The following is a 15,663-nucleotide window of genomic DNA, read 5'->3' on the forward strand; positions in this document are numbered from 1 at the left end:
GTGGAGGAAAAGAACCTACTTCTCCTTCAAACTCTCCTCTGCCCTTCACACATGTACGAATACATACATACAAATAAACATACAGATGTAAGAAAACTCATACAAAAGCTGGTCCGTGGCTCAGTGCTGGAGTGCTAGCTTAACATGCATGAGGCCTTGGGTTCTGTCTCCAGTCACAAAAACAATAGTAACAATATAAAAAGATCAGACATACACTTATTACCTCAGTCTTCCTGGGTCAGGAATTGAGTCTGGCCACAGGGTAGTTCTGACAAGGTTCTAAGGCGGCTGTAGCCACCTCAAGGCTGAACTGAACAAGATGTGTTACTGACATCAAGAAGTGAGTCACTCCACAGGGCTGCCCTGCGACATGGCCGCTGGCTTCCCCTCACGTCTTCCCCAAAGGACCCTGGGACAGCACACCCCAGACAGAAAGCACCATCTTTTCCTACTCTACCCTCCCGCATATTTTATAACAACGGAGGCTGATGTAAGGACCTCACAGCACCATTATTAGGAAGAGTCTCTCCCTGACCAGCCTCCATTTTCACCACTGTACTAGATTTTAGCAAGAATCTGACCGAGTCAGTTTAGCGAGAATTCCAGCCTTGATAATCTGATTGCCTTCCATACCTAATCAAAGCCTTCATTCCCATCATGCCCCCAGGTGATGTCCTTAGCCTGCCACAGCAAGAATCCTCTCCATTCTGCTTGGCTACAGTCCCTCCCTGTGGTGTTCCCTGTCAGTAACCCCCTCTACTCTCCCCTACACTGTTATCATTATACACATTCCCTGTCAGTAACCCCCTCTACTCTCCCCTCCACTGTTATCATTTTACACATACCCTGTCAGTAACCCCCCTCTACTCTCCCCTACACTGTTATCGTTTTACACATACCCTGTCAGTAACCCCCTCTACTCTCCCCTACACTGTTATCGTTCTACACATTCCCTGTCAGTAACCCCCTCTACTCTCCCCTACACTGTTATCATTTTACACATTCCCTGTCAGTAACCCCCTCTACTCTCCCCTACACTGTTATCATTCTACACATACCCTGTCAGTAACCCCCTCTACTCTCCCCTACACTGTTATCATTCTACACATACCCTGTCAGTAACCCCCTCTACTCTCCCCTACACTGTTATCATTTTACACATACCCTGTCAGTAACCCCCTCTACTCTCCCCTACACTGTTATCATTTTACACATACCCTGTCAGTAACCCCCTCTACTCTCCCCTACACTGTCATCATTCTACACATACCCTGTCAGTAACCCCCTCTACTCTCCCCTACACTGTTATCATTCTACACAATCCCTGTCAGTAACCCCCTCTACTCTCCCCTACACTGTTACTGTTCTACACATACCCTGTCAGTAACCCCCTCTACTCTCCCCTACACAATTATTGTTTTTCACACTCCCACTTCCCAAGTCAGATGTGCTGGTGTCTGCCTGTAGTGCCAGCCACCTCGGGGGCTACTGCAGAAGAACTGCTTCAGCCCAAGGAATTTTGGTTTTGGAGACAGGGTTTCTCTGTACAGCCCTGTCCTGGAACTCACTTTGTAGACCAGGCTGGCCTCCAACTCAGAGATTGGCCTGCCTCTGCCTCCCAAATTCTGGGATTAAAGGCATGCGCCGCCACTGCCCAGCTCCAACCAAGAGTCTGAGACCAGCCTAGCAACACAGCAGAAGCCCACTAGAACCACTCTGTGCCACTTGGCCTTGGGGTCGTCATAGCTGAGTCCATCTCTCCCACCAATGGTCCTCACAAAGTCCACCTTAGCATTCCTGAACAAATGTCACAATCTTTTCTCTTTAACAGAAATGAAACTAGATAAACTATAGCAAAACTTCTGAAAACACGAAAATTAAGAACAGTTTTAAGAACAACTGTAACACAGGCAGCTGACTAGTGATACAAACACTGTCAGCCAGAAGATAATGGAATACGGACTGATGTTAGAAGAAAATAGCTACCAAGTGCAGAAATTTAGTCTAAACAAGCAAAGTAAATGTCTAAATTCTCACTAGCAAATCCTAAACTAAATGACATACTATAGTGTTACTTCAGGCAGGAAGAAAACTATCCCAGAAAGGATCCTAAAATGCACAGAAAGGAACAAGTAATATTACAGGAGACTACATGGAGAAACCTGCAGGAGACTGGGCCAGTTGAAATTGCATCATGAAGGGCGAGGGCCACTCTCCCCAGAGAGTGACAGGAAATTGAAGGCTGCTAGTCGGGAGGGGCTAGCCAGGTCCCACCCTTCTCTGAGGAACCAGCGGCAGCTGGGTGATAGATTGGAAGCATTTTCTTTAATGGTACGTAGCTCCTGGTCAATCAACACTCACCCATGCTCACATGAGCAATCCTAAGCTGCTGAGTCACAAAAACTATGCCCAACAAAAGAATGCGTGTGACTGGTGGAGAGAGAGGCATGGAGGAAACGGGGGGGGGGGGGGGGGGGGGGGAGCGCAGACAAAAGGGGGGGGGAGTGAGCTCAAAATACAGCACACACTCGGGAAACAGCATGAAGCCGCCATTACTGTTAATTAATGAGACAACAACAAGAACTGTTTGGGGGTCTTCCAAAAGGATGAGAAGCCTGGTGAAGATGAGCTTGAAGACTGAAAAACAGAACTCCGCGTGGCCTTGCTCGCTCAGTGGTCAGAGGACTGGAAGGCAGCAATGCTCCAATTCTGAGGGAAAAGAACTTCCTGCCTAGAACTCCATCTAAGGTAAACACCTGAGCCCACAGCATTTTCTCCTATGTACCCTTCTCCAGAACAGGGGAACACCACTGAGGCAGTGTTAGGTCTAAGATCTGACGTGTGGGAGCATCAGGAAAAAGGTGGGGGTAGCCCAGCCGGCTGGCACCAGTACTCAGCAGACACTGAAGATGGTCCTGAATTCCCTGGGATGACCATTAAATCAATTACTGAGAATGTAGCAGCAACAGGTAACATTGAACCCATTGGGTAAACCTATTTGCTCGCTACCATTTAGAAGCATGTAAGTTATTCCTGGGTAATGAAAAAAATCTACTATTTCTAAAGACTGACATCTAGGAAAATAACTTCTCTTTGGCCATTTCCTGGGTCTGTAATAACACAAAAGGTCTGGAGGATGAAGTGCCCAGACCAGTAGCAGGGTCCCCCAGAAGCCAACGATCTGCTCTAGAGCTGAGTGGCTTTGTACTACAAACATACAGAGGCTAGCCTGGACCACAGTGTAAGTTCTAGGCTAGCCTATGATACTAAAATAAGACTATCTTACTTTAAGATACAGAATAAGACTGTCTTGGGGGCTGGAAAGATGGCTCAGAGGTTAAGAACACTGGCCCCCAGCAACCACATGGTGGCTCACAACCATCTATAATGAAATCTGGCGTCCTCTTCGGGCCTGCAGACTTACATGTGAGCAGAACACTGTATACATAACAAATAAATAAATCTTAAAAAAAAAAAATAAGACTGTCTCTAAAGTACAAAAATCTACCAATTACCTCAGCCTGTGTAACATAAGCAGGCGATGCCTGACTCAAGACTTAAAAACGGCTCAGAAGAACAACTAATTTGATCTCACCCACCCAAGAAATACGACTTCTTGGAGAATAGCAGATGCCCACTCAGATGCTCATCTTACTAGACTTCAGGAAAGAGCACATTCTTTCAGCTCCCTGTTTTGTTTTGCTTTGTTTTCTGAGACAGGGTTTCACACTGTAGCTCAGGCTGGTCTGGAACCCTTTATATAGTCTAGGCCGGGCTTGAACTTGAGGTTATCCTCCTGCCTCAGCCCTGGGGGAGTCACCATACCTGGCTTCAATTCTTTTAATACATTTTATGATTAAAAATTCTACAGAATAGAGTTCACCCTGTCCTCCGACTACCCATTTCTGATCTTCACAAAGTCATCGTTGTGTTAAAGGTGGATCCCACCATTCACTCACATGACATCCAGCACAGAGTCATTCCGAATGACTTTATGAGAGACATCAGCGAGCAGGAAGAGACCTCCATCTGTCCTCCGGATGCTAGCTGCATAGCCTGGCCAGATCTGCAATCTGAAGAGAGGTGTTTCAGGAGCATCAGAGCCACAGAATCCCATGCCCTATTTGACACAATGCTGATACTGCCCTTCCCAGTAATAATGAGGAAGACCTCAGGGGAAAACGTAATCAGATCAATATCAGTACAAATTTACTAAAAATATAAATAATCAAGAAGATTTACTTGATTAAATTGTACTTATTACCACAAAATACTGGTGAAGTTTATGTCCCAAGTATAGTGGGCATAATGAAAAGTTTCTTTCCAGAACATTCAAAAGTGAAAGAGGAAAAAAAAAAAAACCCACCAACCTGTGTTGCTGTAGTACCATGGCACTTGTAGGGTCGTAGAAGTTTCTCCCCACAAGCTTCATGTCCAAAAGCTTCATTACCCTGAAATAAACATGAGGGGTGAGTTCCTTTCTCCTTCTCAGTACTAGAGGTGGAACACAGAGCCTCATATTCGCTAGGCAAGCACTCACCATCTAGCTGCATCCCAAGCCTAACAGAAAAAGCTCTTTCAACTTAGCTATGGCGTCCTCTACAAACCTGAAGGTACAGAAAAGTTTTTGTTTTGTGCATAATGTAGCCTATGTTTAGAATGATCGTGTAAAGCTAGCAAAGCATCCATCTGGAGTATGCTCAATTGACTGAAGACTCTCTCGGTACCCCACCTCGCCGAACACAGGGTTATCTCATAGCCTCATTACATTACTATTCACCATGAACTAAAGAGAATGCACATGAATAGTTTCCACCGAGGGCACTGCGTATGCTCCAGCAGCTCACTTTAGGTTCTGGTTCATTAAAGGAGAGGTAGTTTGGGATGAGCACCTGCGCAAAACTGAGAGACTCTCAAAAGAAGATAAACCATTGTAAGCCATGTATAATTCTTCTAGAGTCTAGAAAATATCTCCCAGCAAATGTCTGTACTCTGAGAAGCCGCTTCACTCCTAACGTATTAAATACACAATACTGACATCTGCTTTGGCTGTGTACGGTCGCTCATGTCTGTAATCTCTGCATTAGGGAAGCTGAGGGAGGAGGGTCAGGGTGGGTAACCCTCAGCTACATATCAAGTTTGAAATTGCCTTAATTACATGAAATTCTATCTCAAAACAAACATCTGGTCTGAAAATTCTTAAGCTCATCCAAAGGAACCCATCTGCCTACTCAGCTACCCACAGGGCTAACTGCAGGGACCCAAACCCGACCTATCAAGTGAGAGAGAATTCTTGAGTGAGCGGATGCTAAGGCCACTCATTAAGGGCTTCCAAGCCCACCCACAGGCACGGTCGCTGTGTGTGGCACCATCCACACTTCCAGGGGAGCCTTCCTCCACGCACGCACGGTGAATTACAGGCACAAGGCCCCAGCGGCCTCCTTACCGTCGGAAAACAACATTGTAGAAGGGGATGCACAAGTCAGAGCAGGGCTCGAGAATCTTCGTCAGCTCGATCTTGATGTTGATCTCGGCGTCATCAGTTTTCCTCTGGCTTTTTAACTCAACAACCTAACAAACAAAAGTACACAACTAGAAATGACAGATATGAGGCCTTGGCCTCACTCACCGAGTTCGAGCCCCAAATGTAGCTTCTACTTCCTCCTTACTGTGCAGCTGGTGCTGGCAAAGTCAGTGTGGCAATCAATAAATAAATACACAAATAAAATTCAAAGTTGAAACTTTAGGTCTTTTTATTTTTAATTCATTCCATATGCATGTGCATGTGCGCCATGTGTATGCAGGTGCCCAAGGAGGCCAGAAGAGGATGCTGGATCCCCTGGTATTAGAAGGATGATTGAGAGCCACCCAGTACGGGTGCTAAGAACCAAACCTGGCCTCTCTGCAAGAGAGCTCTTCCCTGCTGAGCTCTCTCTCCAGGACCTGAAGTTGAAAAGTTGAGTAATCATTTGTCACAGAGTCCCCAAAGCTTCCTACCACTCTGCCCATGTGAAAAGTTACTTCTTTAACTTAAGTGGGGGGATTTAGGCTGTGTTCTGCACAAGTGTGTCTGTCTAACAATGGGAAGGTTCCCGTCACATGCCCAGGGCGTCTGTACTTCACCACCACTCCAACCATGCAGGAGTTTCACCCACACCACAATCCCCACTGCGTCTCACTTGTTGAAGCTTAACAGGAAGATAGAGAATAGACCCATCAAACGCAGTGACGTTTCCTGTGACAGCTTGGTGGTCCTTCAACATGCCAAACCTCATGCTTTTGCACTCCACATTGGGGCTGCAAAACAACAAAGAAGATTTTAGTTCAGATTGACAAAAACAGGGATCTTTACTACTACTGTGCAATAAATCTATTATTTTGAGAAGCCGTTTTTTTTTGTAACTGCACTCCACCTAGTGGTCACATTTATAATTACACAGCTGACTAAAGAGTGTCCCAAACACACCTGCTTGGGTAGAAACACTAGAAATTGTAAATAATCTGCCAAGTTTGGAGTGTATACCTGCAATTCAGCTATGTGAGAGGCTGAGGCAGGAGGATCATCGGTTTAAGACCTCTCTTGACAACAGAGAGACCTGGAAGGAAGGAAAACAAAACAAAACAAAAAATAATGTCATATATCATGTATACCCTTCTAGACATCAGAGCATGGATCAGAATACTAAGAGGCCATGTTGTAAGTATCTAAGGCTTTATAGGACCATATAATCGTGCAACTCTGCTGTCACAAGACAAAATTAGACACAGCATAGAAACTCTTGAGTGTGGCAAAGTTCCAATGAAACAAGCTGTGGGCCAGGCCTAACCTCGGACTGACTGTGGTTTGCCAATCCCTGCTCTGAGTCTTCAGAGGCACACATTTTTAAAGTGCTTTTTTCCCCCCAAGATTTATTTTTACTTCTTTGTATATGCATGTCTGTGTGTGTGTGCAGAGGCCAGAAGAGGGTAGCAGATTGCCTGGAGCTGGAATTACAGGGGGTTGTGAGTCACCTGATATGGACGCTGGTAACAGAACTCAGTCCTCTGCAAGAGCAGCAAGAGTTTTTGTGGTGGTGGTGGTGGGTTTTTGTTTTGATTTGGTTTTTACCTCTGAACCATCTCTCCAGGCCCTAAACTGCTTTTGTTTTTGTTGTTGTTGAGACAGGGTCTATGTACACCAGGATGGCCTTGAACTCAAAGAGATCTACCTGCCCCTGCCTCTCAAGTGCTGAGATCAAAGGTGTAAACCACAATATCCCACCATAAGGTTTTCTGTTTGTTTGTTTTTGTTTCTGTTTGAGACAGGGTTTCTCTGTGTAGTTTTGGAGCCTGTCCTGGATCTCACTCTGTAGACCAGGCTGGCCTCGAACTCACAGAGATCCATCTGCCTCTGCCTCCGAGTGCTGCTGTCCCACTGCCACCTGACCATGAGGTATTTTTAAAAATGGGATTTTAATCATTTTCCATCCATGGCAATTTCAACTTTGTATTAATTTAACAAACTGGCAGCTTAAAAAAAGATCCAACAGCTATCTTATACAATGATTGTTCCACTATATCACACTAAGATACAACCTTGTTCTACAACTATAAAATGTGAATAAATCCAAGACTAAAAAAGGATCAAATATATTCAAATATAGGAAGACATAAAAAAATCAACATGTCACCCCTAAAATTAAACTCTCAATAAAATTTCTCCTAAAATTTTTTTTCTATGCTGAGTATACCTTGTGCCAAATGATTAAACCCAAAGTGTTTTTGATCCTGGAGTATTTATTTGCATGTACATAGTGAAATATCCTGGGGATGAGAGCCAATTCTAAACATGAAATGCACTCATGTTTCATATATACCCAGTCCAAAGGTAATTTCATATAATTGAAAAAAAACTTTTTTAGGTTTGGAGGTTGTTCTTTTGTTGTTGGATTTTGTTTGTTTGTTTGTTTTTTGCCAGAGCTGAGGACCAAACCCAGGGCCTTGTGCTTGCTACACAAGTGCTCTACCACTGAGCTAAATCCCCAACCCCTTGTTGGTTTTTTGAGAGAGGGACTTACTCTGTAGCCTTGGCTGGCTTGGAATTCCCTGTGTAGACCAAGTTAGCTTTGACCTCATGGACATCAGCCTGACTCTGCTTCCTGAGTGCTAGGATTAAAGTCATGTATCACCACGGCTGGCCCAGATTTGTGTTATGTATGAGTATTTCACTGAACTGGTATATGTACCACATGGGTGCCTGATGACCATGGAGGACAGAAGAGGGCTGGATCCCCTGGAACTGGTGTTACCAACGTTTGAGTCACCATGCAAGTGCTGGGAACCAAACTTTGACCTTCTGTAAGAGCAGCAAGTGCTCTTAACTACCAAGCCATCTCTCCAGCCCCTTTCGTAATACCTTTTAACAATTTGATAGATGAAAGTTTCATGGTATGTAATTTTCTACATATGGCATCACGTCCACATTTAAAAACTTTCAGATTCTGGAGGATTTCAGGTTTGGTATTTTCAGATTAGGACAATCAACCTACACTTAGAGCAACATTCCGCCATTTACCTTGCTGTTCATATTGCATGCGAAAGCTACTGCCTAGTGCACTGCATCAGCATTTTCCATATTAAACCATATTATCAGTATCTTCTAAATGACCTCACATCACCCTCACATTGTGGCTTCAAAAGTCCCTGGAGCTAGAGAGATGGCTCGGTCAGGAAGGTGACTGACACCTGCTCTAGTTTGCTTTTCTGTAACTATGATAAAACCAGGACCAAAGCAAACTGAGGGAGGAGATGGTTTATTCCAGTTTACAACTCTCGGGCACACTCCATCACTAAGGGAAATCAGAGCAGGAACTGAAGCAGAACCATGAGGAGTCCAGCTTGCTGGCTTGCTCTCCACGCTTTCTTGTATCACCCAGGCCCACCAGCCCAGGGATGCCACCACCCACAGTGGGCTAGGACCTCCCATGTTATCACTAATCCAGAAATGCCCTCCAGACTTGCCTACGGCATCTAATGAGGACATTTTCTCAGCTGAAGTTCCTCTTCCCAGCTAACTCCAGTTTGTGTCAAGCTGACATAAAGCGACCCAGGATAACACTGCAGCATGAGGACCTGAGTTTGACGCTAGCACCCAAGATGGCAAACCTGTAGTTCCAGTGACAGCAGGGAGCAATACCTGGAACCTGCTGGCCTGCCAGCCTAGCCTAATTGGAGCTAGAGTCCTAGTGAGGGAGACCCCCCATCTTTATAAACAAGGCTGGCAGCTCCTGCAGACCACCACCCAGAGCTATCTGTACCCGTGTGCATGTCACACACAAACACCATTTAGACTACACAAACCTCTAGCCCTACAAGTCCATGGCTTCTCCATGGCCCAGTCAATGCAAAAAACCCTTCCTGCTTCATGAGAATTTGCCAGTCTAGTCACAGGGAAAGCTCTTCCCTGACACCCAGCCCTGTACTTATGGTCCAGGCCAGGCCTGCTTCAGGACTCCTCTTGGTGTTTTCTCCTCCTTGTCCTGGTGGAGATCTTCCGTTTTTTTTTTTTGTTTTGTTTTGTTTTCCCGGTTGGTTGGTTGATTTTTTTGAGACAGGGTTTCTCCATGGAGTAACCCTGGCTGCTCTGTAGACCCCGAGCTCTACAGCGATTCTCCTGCCTTTGCTGGGATTAAAATCCTGCTGCCTTCTTGATCACTCTTTCTAGCTTTTGAAGTGAGTGGAGGGTTCGTGGGCTATTCTTCTTGTGGCTTCCGTCCTCCCTGGTTCCTTTGATCTTAGGCATTTTCTCTAACTCTAGCAGAGTTCATAGAAGACCACTAAGGGTCGGCTGGAAGCAGATCAAGTAATGCTTTTTCTTGTTGTCCTTATCCAAGTGGATCCTTTCTCTGGTCATTACAATTCTTCTGGGTCATTTCCCTGTAACCATCACTTTCTTCTCTTACTCCACCTTTTCCTCCTCTACCATACCAGCATTTACTAGCTGTCCTTCAAAAATTCATGTTCCTTAGTAGAGCCATTTTGGAAAACCGTATGGAGGGTCTTTTAAAACATGAAAACAGGCCTGAGGAGATGGCTTAATTGGTGAAGTTCTTATTCCTTGCATGCACAAGGACCTGCATTAAATACCCCCACCCCAAATCCATGTAAAAATACAGGGCACGTTGGCATCACCTTGTGTACGCACATATGTGTGTAGTGCCTGTGGAGGTCAGAAGACGGTGTTTATATACAGTGTTAGAGATAGTTCTGAGCCACCATGGAGATGTTTGGAATTGAACACAGGTACTCTGAAAGAGCAGACAGTGAGTTTAACCACTGAACCATCTCTCCAGCCTTCATACTATGTCCTTATAGTCCCACAGACACGAGGATCTCTGGGATCTGCTAGCCAGTCAGTCTTCACCTAATTGGCAAAGTTCAGTCCAATCAAAGACCTTGTTTTAAAAGATATGAATTGTGCCGAGCAGTGGCGCACACCTTTAATCCCAGCACTCAGGAGGCAGAGCCAGGCGGATCTCTGTGAGTTCGAGGCCAGCCTGGTCTCCAAAGCGAGTTCCAGGAAAGGCGCAAAGCTTCACAGAGAAACCTTGTCTCGAAAAAAAAAAAAAAAAGATATGAATTGCTTTTCCTGAAAAGGACACCTGAGGTTGTTTTCTGGACTTCACATGTGTGTACATATGAACACCTACACACACATACATACGTTTATAAAAACCTAAAACTACCAGGCAGTGGTGGTGCATGCCTTTAATCCCAGCTCTTGGGAAGCAGAGGCAGAAAGATCTGTGAGTTCGAGGCCAGCCTGGACAGGCACCACAAAAAAAAAAAAAAAAAAAAAAACTATGTATGACCCAGTAATCCCACTTTCAGATATAGGCCTAAAAGATCTGCAATATTATTTCAACTAAACATCTACAAACAAACCTAGATTTACTTTAGTAATTTCACAATAGCCAAGACACATTCATCAGCATGTGGATACAGAAAATGTGAAATGTACAACAGAGTTCCACACCGTATCTTTTACTGTTTTCTGAAAGTTCCATGCATGTATATAATGAATTTTAGTAGTATTCACCCCGAGTACCCCACCCTCTCCCTCTTCAGATAGAACCATTCTTCCTAAGAAGTTCCCTCTCCTGAACATGGGCAGAGACCCCCTGCTTGACCAGAGGCCACACCAGCTGCCAGAATTCCAGGTAGGCTGCCCACCCTCAGACCTGTCCCACTCTCTCAGTGTTTCCACAATCTCCTTTCCTCTTCTCATCGACATGCTCCTGCCCCCAATGCAAGCAGAGACTCCCTGCTCAACTACGCTGGCCACCAGAAGTCTAGGTAGGCCACTTTGAGATTCCATCTTACACCTGTCAGAATAGCTAAGACCAATAACACAAGTGACAGCTCTTGCTGGAGAGGATGTGGAGCAAGGGGGACACTCCTCCATTGCTGGTGGGAATGTAAACTTGCAAAGCCACTATGAAAATCAGTATCGCAGTTCCTCAGAAAATTGGGAACTGATCTACCTCAAGACCCAGCTATACCACTCTTGGGCATATAGCCGATGGATGCTCCATCCTACCACAAGGACATCTGTTCAACTATGTTCATAGCAGCTTTATTCATAATAGCCAGGAACTAGAAACAACCTAGATGCCTCTCAACCAAAGAATGGCTAAAGAAATATGGTAGTCAGGTAGTGGTGGTCCATGCCTTTAATCCCACTGCCTGAATGACCAGGAGCTGGAGGCCTGACAGCCAGGGGAGCTGGAGGCCTGACAGCCAGGAGACCCAGACAGAACTGGGAGGGAAAATCAATGAAATGATTCCTAGTGATGGTCTGCTCTACTCAGAGAGGGTGCCTAACCCAGCTGTCATCAAAGAGGCTTCCTCCAGCAGCTGATGGGAGCAGCTTCAGAGACCTATGGCCAAACACTAGGTGGAGAGAGCACCCAGGGTGGAGTTCTCCATTGGGTCCCTCCCCTTGAAGCTTGTGGAACCTCCTGGAAGAGAGGGAGGAGGAACTGTGGAATCCAGAGGAGTCCTGGAGGCAGTCCACAGAATCAACTAAGCAGGGCTCACAGGGGTCCACAGAGACTGAAGTAGCAATCATGGAGTCTACACAGGTCTGCACCAGGTCCTCTGCATAGATGTTACAGTTATTGGCTTGGTGTTTCTGTGGGACTCCTGACAATGGGAATGGGGGTGTCTCTGACTCTTTTGTCTGCTTTATTTGTTTATTTATTATGCATACAGTATTCTACCTGTATGTGTCTCTGCAGAAGAGGGCGCCAGATCTCATTACAGATGGTTGTGAGCCACCATGTGGTTGCTGGGAATTGAACTCAGGACCTCTAGAAGAGCAGTCCGTGCTCTTAACCACTGAGCCATCTCTCCAGCCCTCTTTTGTCTGCTTTTAGGACCCTTTTCTTCCTACTGGGTTGCCTTGCCCAGCCTTGATGAGAGGCTTTGGGCCTGGTGTATCTTGTGCTGTATTCAATTGATGTTCCTGGGAGATCTGGTCTTTTTTGGGGGTGGGGTGGAAAAAGTATTATATGAGAGAATAAACTTAAAAAGTTTATGAAATGTATGAATGCTTAAAAAATCACAATCCAAAATAAATCAGTAAAACTAGTAAGGTTTTCCTGAATCCTGTCAGGAAAAGGAAAAAGAAAAATTCCCCTCTTACTTTCTTATACTTTTAAAAATTATTTTATTTAAAAAAAACAAAACAAAAAAATATTTTATTTTTATTATGTGTCTGTGCATGTATGTCTGTGCACCACGTGTGTGTCTGGTGCCCAGGGAAAGCAGAAAAGAGTGTCAGATCCCTAGAACTGGAGTTACAGATGGTTGGAGCCACCATGTAGGTGCTGGGACCTGAACCTCAGGTCCTCTGGAAGAGCAGCCAGTGCTCTTAACTTTGGAGCCATCTCTCCAGCCCTCTACTTTAATGTCTTTGTGTATGACCCACTGAGTTTCACTGAGGTTTCTTGCATGATTTATTAGAATATAGGCAATTGCTGGGCGGTGGTGGTGCACACCTTTAATCCCAGCACTCGGGAGGCAGAGGCAGGCAGATCTCTGTGAATTCGAGGCCAGCCTGGTCTACCAAGTGAGTTCCAGGACAGGCTCCAAAACTACTCAGAGAAATCCTGTCTCTCATACATATATGCATGCAACCAATGAAGAAAATTATGCCCTTTCCCAATGACCATCAACTACCAACTGTCTCTCTCTCAGGGAGGGATAGGGCCTCATCAGTCCCTCCTCCATCCATGATAAAACATTACCAGGCCCAATCTTGTGATATTTTGTAAGATGATCCAGCTGCAGTGAATTCATGAATGCAAGGGCTGTACCACGTTGGGAAGTCTATGTTTTGTTTCTTCCTATCCACATGTCCTATCCACGGGCTCTTACATTCTCTCCATCCCTCTTCCATATTGTTATGTGAGGCTTGTGGGGGGGGGGGGGTAATTGTTCCATTTTGAGCTGAGCACTTCACTTAATTCTTAACACTGAGACCAGTTATGATCTCTGTATCATAGATAGATGATAGATAGATATATAGATAGATACATATACAGACAGACAGACAGATAGACAGATAGATATAGATATAGATGAGACAAGGTCTCACTCTGCAGCCAGCACAAGCTAGCCAGGAACTCACTATGTAGCCAGACTGGCCTTGAATGAAAGACAATTCTGCCTTGGCCTCCAAGTGCTGGGACCACCATGATGTGCCTGTACCTTGCTTCGGCAGCTGTAAAATGAACTCTGTCATTTGCAGTATGGATGAGCCTATAAGACAATCTCTTAAGTGAAATTAGCCAGACAACTACTAGAAGATCTCACTTACAGAGATGGCTCAGTGGTTAAGGGCATGTACTGCAGCTGGGTGGCACTAGCTCACGGGGGAAAAAAAACAAAACCGAAAAACACAAAAGCATGTACTGCTCTTACAGGGACCTGAGTTCCGTTCCTAGAGTCTACATCCAGTGGCCCGCAGCTGCCTGTAACTCCAGCTCCAGGTGGATCTGACATCTCTGACCTCCAAGTGTACCTGCACACATGTGCACATGACCATACACAGACACATAAATAGTGGAATCTAAAAAAAAAATCATCCAACTCACAGAGACTAGGGCACGGTGGGATGAGGGGGAGACACCCGTCAAGGCAGCAGTGCTCTGTGACAGGGGGGTGAGCTACAGCCAGTGACTGTAACTATGACATACTGCTGAAGGGGACTGTAAACCTCACCACAAGCACATGACATTACAGGTAAGTCAGTTAGTTTCACAATGTGTACACTCAGGAAAACATGATGTTCTGCTCCACAGTTACAGTAACTATCAGAAAAACACAGGTTTCCATCTTCACATTTCTTCAAATCTATTTCAAAACATTTGTTTTTCACGATTCCAGTCAATAACTTCTAGAGAAAGGCTTTCCTATGACCTTACAAAGAGAACGTAAACTACTATGAACCCTTACACTTAAAAAGTAGGAAAACAATCCAAAAATGTTGCTATCAAATTAAAGTTCTTTGATTTCAAACCGAGTTTATTTTATTTTTTAAGATTTATCAAAACCAAAAAAAAAGCCAGGCGGTGGTGGCACATGCCTTTAACCCCAGAACTCGGGAGGCAGAGCCAGGTGGATCTCTGTGAGTTCGAGGCCAGCCTGGGCTACCAAGTGAGTCCCAGAAAAGGTGCAAAGCTACACCGAGAAACCCTGTCTCGAAAAACCAAAAAAAAAAAAAATCTTTATTACTTTTAATCATTTGTATGTATATGTGGCTACAGCTGGTGTGGTTAGATTCACCTGGAGCTGGACTTACAGCTGGTTGTGAGCTGCCCAATAAGGGTGCTGGGAACTAAACTCAGGTCCTCTGCAAGAGCAGCATAAGCTCTTTTTTTTTTTCTTTCAGCATAAGCTCTTAACCACTGAGCCATCTCTCCAGCTCGACACCTAGAGAGACATGAACTGTCAATTATGATAATGTGTGTGTATAGGAAGATCCAGGTTTTGTGAGTTATGGATCTTGTACAAGTGGTAAAAGTTTAATAAAAGGAATAAAAATTACAAAGGATGAGCCAAGAGATCATGGATGTTGCTTAGTAGTGGAGCACTTGCCTAGCATGTGTGAGGTCCTGGGTTCAAGCACCAGTACAGCCAGAAAAACAGGCAAGGCCATGGGAGGAACCCACGCAGACCACAGGCACGAGCTTACAGTCCATTACTTCCACTTTGATCTGTTTCTAGCCTCACACCACAAGCCTGTGCCTATGAAATCAAAACCTGAATTTGGAAAAGAGCTAACGTACACAAACACTAACTTGAACTTCCTCCCAGAACCTCGAGTGCAGGGTTACCACACGGGGAGTTGTCAGTCAGGAGCAGCTCAAAGGAGTACTGAGTACCTCCAGCGAAGCACAGCTGTACATACCTGAAAGTCACATGATACTGATACACTGCTTCATTATGACACTGGATTTTGATGAGGTTCAGTCCTAAAGACTGAGGGGTTCCTTTTGATCCTTGCTTGACCAAAAGCTCTCTGGAAAAGAAGGAAAGAAAGGAGGAGAAAAAAGAGCACAAAGCCAGGCATGATAATACACAACTTCGTTCCATTTACTTTGGAAGCCCTTGAGCCCA

The 15,663-nt window shown here is 45.0% G+C and overlaps 1 protein-coding gene across 2 annotated transcripts in view; it reads right to left on the reverse strand.

Annotated features, from left to right (window-relative positions):
• The window catches only part of Piwil2 (piwi like RNA-mediated gene silencing 2), a 63,604-nt gene that overhangs the window by 35,800 nt on the left and 12,141 nt on the right, over positions 1–15,663 (reverse strand). For both annotated transcript variants that reach the window (XM_036199875.1, XM_036199874.1), the window contains exons 5-9: positions 15,455–15,565; positions 6,180–6,297; positions 5,447–5,571; positions 4,371–4,451; positions 3,960–4,073 (exon numbers count right to left, since the gene is read on the reverse strand). In XM_036199875.1, coding sequence (XP_036055768.1) covers positions 3,960–4,073; positions 4,371–4,451; positions 5,447–5,571; positions 6,180–6,297; positions 15,455–15,565 — 549 coding nt within the window. The remainder of the gene's footprint in view (positions 1–3,959; positions 4,074–4,370; positions 4,452–5,446; positions 5,572–6,179; positions 6,298–15,454; positions 15,566–15,663) is intronic.

This window comes from Onychomys torridus, chromosome 9 (genome assembly GCF_903995425.1).
Source record: "Onychomys torridus chromosome 9, mOncTor1.1, whole genome shotgun sequence".
Taxonomy (NCBI): Eukaryota; Metazoa; Chordata; class Mammalia; order Rodentia; family Cricetidae; genus Onychomys; species Onychomys torridus.